At 54.6% G+C, this 10,607-nt stretch overlaps 1 protein-coding gene across 1 annotated transcript in view; it reads right to left on the bottom strand.

Moving 5' to 3' along the window:
- PAPLN (papilin, proteoglycan-like sulfated glycoprotein) overlaps nucleotides 1-10,607 on the bottom strand; it is a 34,968-nt gene that overhangs the window by 4,857 nt on the left and 19,504 nt on the right. The window contains exons 15-24 of the mRNA XM_008583969.1: nucleotides 10,181-10,301; nucleotides 9,677-9,815; nucleotides 8,154-8,616; nucleotides 7,183-7,320; nucleotides 6,808-6,929; nucleotides 6,416-6,569; nucleotides 5,626-5,763; nucleotides 4,354-4,481; nucleotides 4,158-4,266; nucleotides 1,715-1,881 (exon numbers count right to left, since the gene is read on the bottom strand). Of these exons, the coding sequence (XP_008582191.1) occupies nucleotides 1,715-1,881; nucleotides 4,158-4,266; nucleotides 4,354-4,481; nucleotides 5,626-5,763; nucleotides 6,416-6,569; nucleotides 6,808-6,929; nucleotides 7,183-7,320; nucleotides 8,154-8,616; nucleotides 9,677-9,815; nucleotides 10,181-10,301 (1,679 nt within the window). The remainder of the gene's footprint in view (nucleotides 1-1,714; nucleotides 1,882-4,157; nucleotides 4,267-4,353; nucleotides 4,482-5,625; nucleotides 5,764-6,415; nucleotides 6,570-6,807; nucleotides 6,930-7,182; nucleotides 7,321-8,153; nucleotides 8,617-9,676; nucleotides 9,816-10,180; nucleotides 10,302-10,607) is intronic.

Raw genomic sequence — 10,607 nt, 5'->3', positions numbered from 1 at the left:
ATAAATGGATGAAAACATCTGCAGCCTAATCAATGGATTGAATACAAATAACGAGAGGGACAGTTTCTCATCAGGAAAGGTACCCCAAAATATCCAAAATTGGCAGCAGTCATCCAGCAGACGGTGGCTTGACTGAGGCCATGAGTGTCCTGTCTGGGACGCAGGTCTCATCAGACCATCTCAGCTTGGCAACCACGCATATTCAGGAGCTCCACTAGACTTGGTCATCAAGCAAGTTTCTGATGATAATTTGGTTTCCCATGTAAACATCTACAGCTAATCACAAACATGAATATCTGGGTCCTCTTAATAGCTCTCTTCCTCATAGTAAATCTGTATTTTGGTTTGTCTCAAGTCTTGTAAGTTTAGTATATGTAGATAAGAGATAAATTTTCTGGACACTTATAGAGGCAAAAAATAGTCCCTGCTATGTGGTGCTTTTGCCAGGATAATGCCATCATTCTTGTATGCACGTACTTAGTCACCAAGCACTGGGCTGGGCCCTGGGGACACCAATCTCAGTTGCTGCCTAAGCCGCTCACAGACTGGAAGCCTACGTGTCAGTCCCACTCACAAAGCAATATTTCAGCCACAGACCTTCAACTTCATGCAGTGGCCAGTCCCCACCTCAGACTGGCAGACATGAAGGGTCCAGGCACACTCTCCCCAAGGTCTGTGCTAAGCCTGTGAGAATCAGCGGCTTGGCTCAGGACACTGCCCTGCTGTTCAGTCCCTCAGTGAACCAGGACTGAGGACACATAGGAAAGCAACCTGGGGGTGGGCAGAGCCTCCCCACTCCCCCTTTCCCGGTGGCTTATTTGAACACAGAGCTCTTGTGAGTTTAAACATTACACCACACACTATTTCATCAATTCTCGAGTACACTTATTCTCACACCTCTCAAATTGGTTTGCATCTTAAGTGATGGTATCTTAGCATTGTCATTTGATTGGCAGCACTTTATTTTCTTAATGGTAGAAAAATAATGCATCTTACAATATGGTATTTTTATTTGTTGAAATATAACTCAGAGCAGAAGCTGTAGAATATAAGGCTAAACTATCAAATTACTGAATAATGCAGGTAACATTCCATTAACGGGTGTAATAGTTTAGTGAAAAAAACATTAAAAATGGGGAATCAAAAGACCTGGTTCTAGTCCCAGCTGGGGCACTAATTTGCTATGTGACTGGTGGAAACACCACCTAAGTGCTTTGGATACCTGTCTCATTTGTAAAATGGTGATGATAATCCCTGCTCTGGGATTAGATGGTCAAATGGCCATGAAGGCACTTTTCAGTTGTAGGACCACTTTTTGCCATCCTGATTAGAACGGACAGATTTTAGTGGTCTATATGACTTAACTATTATAATGAAATTCCAATCAATCATATTTCTCAAGATAAATTAGTTAAGTCTAAGTGACAGTACTTAACATCTATTAAGTTATTACCAGGTACCTAGCTAAGCATTACTTCCTTCATCTTCATTACAACCTTCTCAGGTAGTGGTGTAGTCCCACTGCACACGTGAGGGAAGTGAGACTCAGGAAGGTTAAGCTCTGAGTCATGCTACCAGAAACTGGCACAGTGAGGTAGGATTTGAACTCAAGTCCCTTGGACTGCAAAGCCTGTGCTCTTCTATGGCACACAGCCAGCCCCGGAGAATAAGCAAATGTGCCACTTCCCACCCCCTGCAGATAGGCCTTTCTTACCTGGTGGGACTACCTTCACCTCAGTGCTGCGGCTGGCTGACTGGCTTCCATGGTAGGCACTGCACGTGTAGGAGCCCTCGTCCCTGGCTCGCAAGTTGTGGATCAGCAGTGTGCCATCTGGGGACTGGTGGACACGGTGGCCATCGGCCTGCACTGGCAGCCCATTCCTGGAGGGGAGAGGACACTGGGAGAGCTGTCCAGGGCCTCTAGTCTTCAGGCCCTAGGAGACTCGGGAGACAAGCCTGGAGGCAATCAAAGGCCATTCCAGAGCCAACCCCTACTTCCTCCCCTTGAAGGTAAACAGTGACCTTTAACCTCAAGGAAGAATTGGGTCAGGTGCACCAAAAAGACAGGAGAATGCTATCAAAGCAAAAGAATACAAGTGAGGTGAACTTGCATGAAGCAAGCACACTGAGCTGAGTTACTGTAAGTTTGCTTCTAATCTGTAAAGGAATCCCTCTTTGGCTTTTCACTAACAAAGGTCTCTTAAGCAGCAGTTTGGTACCAGGCCCTATGCTGGATGAAATGATCCAAGCACTAAGCACTCCCTGCCTCCAGGGCACTGGGGAGGGGGTGCAGGCCTTTAGGGAAGCCTTATTTCCTGAGGAAGGGGGCTAGCTGAGACTTGATCTGAGGAGGAAGTGGGGGAGGAGGCAGCAGCTGGCCCATGGAGAGGGAGAGTCCAGGAAGCTTGAAGGAAGGTCAGGGCTGGAGCAAGCAAGGGAAGTGTTGATGGGAGGCTAGAGAGGGGCGAGAGCTAGTCAGAGACTGACGTGATATTTTCACTTGGACTGCAGTGTGGGAAGGGGAGAGACACCAGGTAAGTGGCTGCTGCCGTGGTACACTCAGAGTAGATGACAGAGGCAGTAAATAAAGGGAGATGGGTGAAGGTCAGATGTGGGAGGTACAGGAGAGGAAGAAATCAAGGCTGATAAATGTTTCTAGCTTGGGTTAGTAGATGATGGTGGTGTCCCTCCAACCTGGGGAGATCAGGACAGGGTGAGGGGTACATGGTTCAAATTTGGGATGCCTGTAAGATACCAGGCAGCATCAGATTTGAGGTCTGGAGCTCAGAATCTGGACCCAGGTGGTGTATCAGCACTGGATGGTCCCAGAAAGTGCCTGTCTACAAGTACACGGTTGTCCAAGGTGAAGTCATACAGTGAGACAATATGAAGACAGGCCTGGAGGCACACCAGAAGACAGTGGTTTCCTGGAGCCAAGGGAAGGGAGTACAGTATTTCAGGAAGGAGCAAGTGGTCAGCAGAAGAACACTACAGGTCACATAAGAACTCAGATGGGGCCAGGGGAGTTAGGAAACAGTGGAGTAGTTGGTGGCCTTGGCCAGGGCAGTATCCCTGGAGCAGGGGCTGAGAAGTGAGTAGGGAGGTGACAGCCAGTATGGACAGCTGTGGTGACAATATAAGCACACTGTTTACAGGGAAATACAGATTCTTTGTTTTATTTTGAAGAGGGGAGTCATGAGCATGTTTATACCTGGGAAGATCTAGGAGAGGCCAAGTTGAAGATACAGGCACGACAGGATCTGATCAGGGGAGCACTGGAGCGAGTGTACCAGCTGAGAAACCCCCAGTGGCTCCCTGCTGCCTTCCCCTGGCACCAAGGCAGGCAAGAGGCAGCCAACCCTTACATCCCCATCCCTTCTCCCTTCCAGTGCACAGGCCTGTTTCCATCCTAGCAACCTCTTTAAAATACCACCTTTGGCACTGGCTGCTTCCTCCACCAAGAATGTCCTTTCCCCTCAGTCACCAAGGCCCAGCCAAAATCAGCTCCCTAGCCACTCCTTCAGCTCTCCCAGATCTGAAGCAGCCTCATGCTCCTCTGCAGAGACAGCATTTGGGGCAGGTCTCATCTGGAGCTCGACCCCAGAACCTGGCCTAGTCCTGGCACATTCTAGAGAAGGAGGGGGGCAAAAAATGTTCACTGAATCAATGAATGAACAAGTACCAGCTAATCTGGGGAAAAAGACCACTGAAATTCCCAAAGCTGAGTGTAGTCCGGTGGTTCTCAACCCCACAGGAGATTTTGCCACCCAGGGAACATTTGGCAATGTCTGGAGACATTTTTTATTGTCATGATTTGTGGTTGGGGGTGCTTGACATCTAGCAGGTAGATGCCCTGGATGCTACTAAACATCCTGCAATGCACAGGACAGCCCCCCACAACCAAAACTTATCTAGTCCAAAATGTCAATAGAGCTGAAGTTAAGAAACCCAACCAGCAGAAAAGCAAGCCGTCCTTTAGGACTTCATTGTGTAGGGATAACAGTGCTGTAGCCCCCTCCCCAGCACCAGGCCTGGAGGCAGGAATGGGAGAAGAGGGGTGGGGGCAGTAGTTACAGCAACATCCCTGGCAGAAAGGTGGACCGCCCAAGCTGAGTTTGTGAAGGTCTGAAGGCAGGATAGCCTGGACAAGCCTTTACCTGGACCATCTGATGTTCACACTTTCTCCTGCCACCATACACAGCAGCCTGGCTGTGTCACCCTCTGGCACTGTCACAGTAGGGGTCAGCCCTGTGATCGTCAGCTCACCTGGGCACAAGGAAGAGACACTGTCAACCACTACACAGATCACCTGACCTCAAAGGCCATTGGCCCCAGTCAGGACTGACACCTTACTCAGAACTCTGAGCTGGACCCATCGCTGGTCTCGGTCCTGCCCATTGAAAGCGACACAGGTGTAGAAGCCACCATCTTCCATGGCCACTGGACTGATGACCAGAGAACCGTCAGGCTGTAGCTGGTGTCTGGGGACCAAGCACAGTCAGTTGGCTCCAGGCCGGGGGTTGGGTGGGGCATGGTCTTCCAGTCCCTGGTGAGAGGCTGAGCAGCCCCTGCTGTTCAGTGGGGTCTGGCCAAAGCGCTGGTCAGCCTCAGGCCCTGACAGCCTCCAGCTGCTGGCCCTTTAATTTACTTTAAAATGTCTGGCTTTTAAGCCTAACAATAAATCATTTCAATTTTTCAGATACAAAATAATTTTGGTTTGGTCTCTACTTTGCTATATTCATTTAGTAGGAATCCTGGCTCTACCACTTACGAGTTGTGTGATGTTAAGCTTCTGTGTGTAAAATGGGGGGAAAGGGCTGGCCCGGTGGCGCACTGCTACAGTGCGCCGCTTGGGAGCGCAGTGGCGCTCCCGCCGAGGGTTCGGATCCCACATACAGACCAGCCGCTCACTGGCTGAGTGAGGTGCGGGTGCAACACTGAGGGTTGTGATCCCGTTGCCGGTCCCGGTCCGGTACAGGCGCGACACTGAGGGTTGCGATCAGTTGCCGGTCACGGGGAAAGGGCCGGCCCGGTGGCGCACTGCTACAGTGCGCCGCTTGGGAGCGCAGTGGCGCTCCCGCCGAGGGTTCGGATCCCACACACAGACCAGCCGCTCACTGGCTGAGTGAGGTGCGGGTGCAACACTGAGGGTTGTGATCCCGTTGCCGGTCCCGGTCCGGTACAGGCGCGACACTGAGGGTTGCGATCAGTTGCCGGTCACGAAAAAAGACAAAAAGGGAAAAAAAAAATGGGGGGAAAATAGCACCTACCTCAATATGGCTCTTTTGCAGATTATGTGATAGAACAAGCCTCACACTCAGTATGTACTCAATAAAGGTTAGCGATTATGATTACACCCAAAATGTGTGTTCTGACTCCATTTCCTCCCTCAGCCATCGCCTTTGTTAGCCAGCATCTTATTTCTGTCCATTAACCCCACTCTGGAAGGGCCCAGAGACCCAAGTGTTGCCCTGCCCAAGGAGTCCGTTGCCCAGCAGCTCTCTCTCTCCATAACCCTGGGAGTCCTGCTCAGGAATGACCAGGGTGACAACCCCTCTGCAGTGGCCACAGGATGGGGTGGGGCTGCAGGAAGAACAGGAGGGAGGGGAGAGGAGCTGGATAAACCTGGGAGAAGAGATGAGCTGCCCATCTCTCTGCCACTCAATGGCTGGGGGCGGGAAGCCTTCAGCACGGCAGGTCAGCCGGATCCGCTGGCCTGGACTGGCATCCACCACCCTGGGCTGGTTACGGTCCAGACGCAGCCTGCAAAGTAAGCAGCCCATGGCCATAAGGGGCCCTTGCCACTGCCTCCCCTTCTCCCCTGGGGACCTCTGCATGAGCCCCATGGCCCCCTGCTCCCCATCCAGTTAAAGTCAGCTTCCTACCCCTTTATTGTGCTCACCATCAATAACTACCTGGGGTAACGTCTAAAAGCCACTTCCCCACTGCCCCACCTGTGTCTGGCCAGACACACCCATCACCCAGCACCTCCAACTGTTTCTTCCTGCCCTGCACATTTGCCACCAGGCCCTTGACTTGGGCGTCCCCTTCAGCCCTCTGCCTCCCATCTGTAAATGGAACCATTCCCCAAGGCCAGCTCCAGACCCTCCTCCAAGAAGCCGTCTCAGGCCCTTGAGCCCTGGGTGCTCTTCCCTTCCCTCAGTTCCTGAGTCCTGGACCTGAGGAGCTGCACCACTCCCCCTGCTTGGGGGTATGGGGTTCCCCTTCCTCCTCCAGAGGCCCCACTCAGGGAGCCATGTTTTTCTAGTCCTTGACTCGTGGAGCCCTGTGCAGGGGCCAGTGAGGCCCGGTCACAGCACACACACCTTTCCCTCCTCTCACCCATGGAGACCACTGGCCATGGCCCTCTCGGATGGGGGAGGCTGAGAACAAAATGGCATTGCTGAGCTGTTACCTGGTTGCGGTCCCTTGGTGTGAGGAGGAGACGGTCCCCAGGCCCCCTGCATTACCCCCTAGGCCAGAGTCCTGAGAACTGTGGCGCTGGACTGGGTCCCTGGTCTGAGGGAAGTGCCTCAGCTCAGCCTCAGACAGCATGGCCATGTCACCCCCTGTCATGAAGCCAGAAGATGCAAGGTGTGAGCTGTGGGGAGAAGGGAGTGGGAGAAGGAAGGGTGGGCCATGAGGCCAGCGGGGGGCATGTGGAGAAATGAGGGCCACAAGGTGGCACCTGACACCAAGAAGCCCCCTAGGCCCCTCTAGTGGAGGGGTAGCCCTAGCCCAAGCCCTCCCATCCTTCCCATCTCACCCTCATGAGAACCCAGTGGTAGATGGGGTGGGGACAGGGACCTGTGATGCGAAGCTGGATCTGGGAGCCACGACCTGGCCTTGTGCTGCCACAACTGTAGGTGCCAGCATCCTCTGCCCGCAGAGGGCTGATGACCAGGGAGCCATCAGACTGCAACTTGTGCCTGAATGGGGTGTCGAGGGGAGATGTGAGCTCTGGGCTCCTGAGGACAATGAGTCCTCCCTCAGGTCACAGTGCTCCTGCCATAGGGGACCATGGTCCCACAGAGCACTCCTGTGCCCACTCACCACCCCCCACTCCCTGCCAGGGGAGGTCAGAGGGGCTGCTGTGGGACACCTGTCAGAGAAGAGGGGCAGTGGAGTGTCACATACACAGCTGTCAGAGGAGGCGGGGGACTATCACTGTTGCACACACACCTGTCAGAGGAGATGGGCTGGCCATCTTTCTGCCACCCAGCCTGGGGTTCCGGGGAGGTGCCATCTGGGCAGAAGAGTTGCACCAACTGCCCCAGGGCTGCCTGCACCAGGGAGGGCTCCAAGCCTGCCAAGCTAATCCTGGAGAGGTGGGAGGTGAAGATCTGCCTGCTGGCATGAGTGCCAGTACCAGGGACCACCCCTTGAGTAGTGTGTCCCACAACAGATGGCTTGGCATCTGTCATGTCACAGGCACTTGCAGGGCCAGAGGGTTTCGTGGGAGGCCAAGCTCCAGAAGCCCATGGACTCAGGTATCTACCCTCCCCAACCTCCCCACCACACCCCCAGGCACTGCTACCTCACCCTGCTCTTGCAACAGCAGCAAGGTAGGCACAAAGCCCCGGGCATGGGGAGGAGGTTGGGGAGGGATGACACATATCAGATTCACATGGGGGCTAAACTACACACTTGAATCCTGTAGAATCTAAAGTTTTAATTTCTTAATTTTGTTTTTAATCTTCCCAAATCCCTCACTAATATGATCCAGTCCCAGGAGTAATAACAAGTGAAACCCACACCAAATCTATGAGATATACAGAGCAGGAGATAATGTCACCATTTTACAGGTCAAGAACCCGAGGCTTAGAGAAGTTGGGTGCCTTGCCAAAGGTCAAGAAGTGGGTAAGCTTTTCCAGCTAGACAGGCCCCAGGATATACTCGCTAAGATCTGATTGAGAACCCAGAAGCCAGTATCCACACCAGTGAACATTAGACACCAGATGAGTTCATGTCTCTGAGGCCTCAGCTTCCCCATCTGTAGAAGGAGGGGAACAAGGTCCACCAGGCAGGGCTGGCTGGAGGATTAGAAGTTGGGGATGGGGAAGTAGGGCCAGCTAAGCTCAGAGTTGCAGCTGCAATAGGCTCACCCCTGGCCTGGGTGCTCTGTCCCTCTACCTGGGGAGGGCAGGCCTCACCTGTAGGACGATCTGCGGTAGGGTGGCAATGGCCGTCCAGCATTTCCGTCTAGCCCAGGGGTCCTGGGCCCAAGCTCCTGGCCCCTAGGCCGTTCTCCAAAGGCCTGGGCAAGAGGGGTCTCCCCCGGCCCAAGCTCTTGGTCTTGCCGCCTGAGGCCACCAGAAGGCAGGGGCTTTCTCTGTACTGTGGTCCCTGTCCTTTGCCAGCGGGGCTCCTGCTGTCCTTCTCCATCTGTGGGGGTGCTCTGGCCAGAGGCCCCAGGCTCGGCATGGCGGGTCCCGTGTTGGGGCCCCCGGCAGCTGCTCATGCACTCCTGCTCTGAGGCAAAGTTATTGGCATTGCCGTGACAGCCGCCATACCAGAAACGGTTACACTGGCCCACGGAGGCGATGAAGTACCAGCGGACAGCCCAGTCTGCACAGGAGCCATGAGCACTGGGCAGCAGGCACCGTACGGGGTAGGCTGGGGAGCAGGGATAGGACACATGTCACCGAGGTGCCCAGTAATAAAGCTCCACCTGCCATCCCCTTGGTCTCAGACTTAGGAGCCAAACCCTTTGCAGTTTACAGAGCACGTCTACACCCCTGCCTGGGCCGCTGACCTGGCCATTGAGGCACAAAACACTTCCTTCCACCAGAATCTGTCCACTGCCCAGACCTGCCCCAGGCTGGGGCCACAGCAGCCTCAACCCACACCTCCCTCCCTCCAGGAGGTCAGGGAGCCCTGGGCTGGCTCCCTCGTGCCCCTACCCCCTGCCACTGGACCCCTGGAGTGTACACACACAGCAACACCAGGGCTTGACCCTGCCTGCTTAGCTCATGATGAGGTCCCAGGCCTGAGCCTCCTGGCCTGTGAAGATGCCCAGCAACAGCCTATCTTTATCCCCAGGACTCTACACCAGCCTCTGAACCAGGCTCCAGTCCCCAGCCTGCACTGCTAACTGCCCTCCTCGCCAGCATAGCCTGCTCTCTCTCCACATTCAGATGTGACCATGGCTGCCCATCTGGGTGTCCAGCCTCCTGTGGAGCCCTGACCACCAGCCCCAGGCTCGCTTTTGATGACACATGATGGTCCCTGGCAGCTCCACCCATGCATCCCCTGCTCCAGCCTCAGTGATCTCCCCACCGTCCCTCCATGACAAGTTCTGGCTGCCCCACCCACATTCCAGGAAGGATCAGGACACCTCCGCCCATCCCAGCACCGACCACCCTGCACCATCTCTGCCTCAGGAGAGGGCTGGCTCCTGGGTGCAGGATGGGCCTTTCTCCTCCTTGGAATCCACACCTATAACCTTCCCTGACTCCCACAAGCAGCCAGGCAGCCTCAAGTGCAACGTGTTGGATACAAGAACGATCAAAACTATTCTCTTGTCTGGCACCTAGTGGGTGCCCAATAAATGTTTATGGAAGAAATGGATGAAAAACTGAGACAGTATGAAGGTCTTTGGCTCTGGGTGGGGGCTGGGGACACAGTTGGACCAGAGTTGACCCACCAGGAAGATGAGAAGGGGGCATCCACTCACCGTAGCTGGGCTGGCCCACACAGCCTTCCCCAAGGGGGCCAGCTGCAGAGGCCACATTGTCATAGCAACAGCCAAACTGGGAGCCCCTGCACTCTCTGGGCTCATTCTGCTGGGCCTGGGGCTGGTGGGCCTTGGGGGCCTGGGAAGGAAGCCCAGGGTTGGGAAGTTCAGAATGGGTCTGGTTCTTGATGAGGACTGGGCTGCTGGGGCAGGAGTCAGCAGGGAGGAGGCAGGCAGTGGCAGCAGGGGGAACAGAAAGAACTGAGCCCAGGGTATATAACCCCTGCCTAGAGGAGATTGTCAGAGGCCAGGAGAATGTTGGATACACTCCCAGCCCCAGCCCAGGACTATCTCTGAAGCCCTGTGCCCTAGAAAGGATGGCCCAGGTTGGCAGGGCCCTCCCTTCTCTGAAGGCACAGGTGCAAAGATTCTGGGTCAGTGGCACTAAACAGGGCTGAACTCCTTCCCACCCACTCCACCGCCCCATGTGTGCCAGACACTTACCACGGAAGCTACTGCTCTCAACCCTGGTCTGCTCCTACTGTTGTCAGCACTGTAAGAACTTGTGCAGCCAGCATGATAGGGTCCCTCAGCCACAGACATGCCATCAGGGCAGCACCCGTACCTAGGCAGACATTGCACAGCCCTCCCTCACTGCCCAGCCCTGACCCCCACCCTTCCAGGGACCCCATGCCTGAACTTCCAGCATCCTAGGACCCAGGCTCTCTGCATGGGGGGTTGACTAGGTGAGGACCTGGTGGGAGAGGGTGCATCCCGGCACAGGGCATACCATTTTGTGTGCCCCAGCCTCTGCCTACATCCACCAATACATTGCAGGCACCAGGGAGGACAACAGTAACACAATGAGCAGAGGCTGTACCCCTAGTGACTGACAGATCCTCAACTCACACACCCACCACAAAACCAAGAA

Source organism: Galeopterus variegatus, unplaced genomic scaffold (assembly GCF_000696425.1).
Source record: "Galeopterus variegatus unplaced genomic scaffold, G_variegatus-3.0.2 Scaffold101, whole genome shotgun sequence".
Lineage (NCBI taxonomy): Eukaryota > Metazoa > Chordata > Mammalia > Dermoptera > Cynocephalidae > Galeopterus > Galeopterus variegatus.
This window is presented reverse-complemented; position numbering and strand designations above follow the sequence as displayed.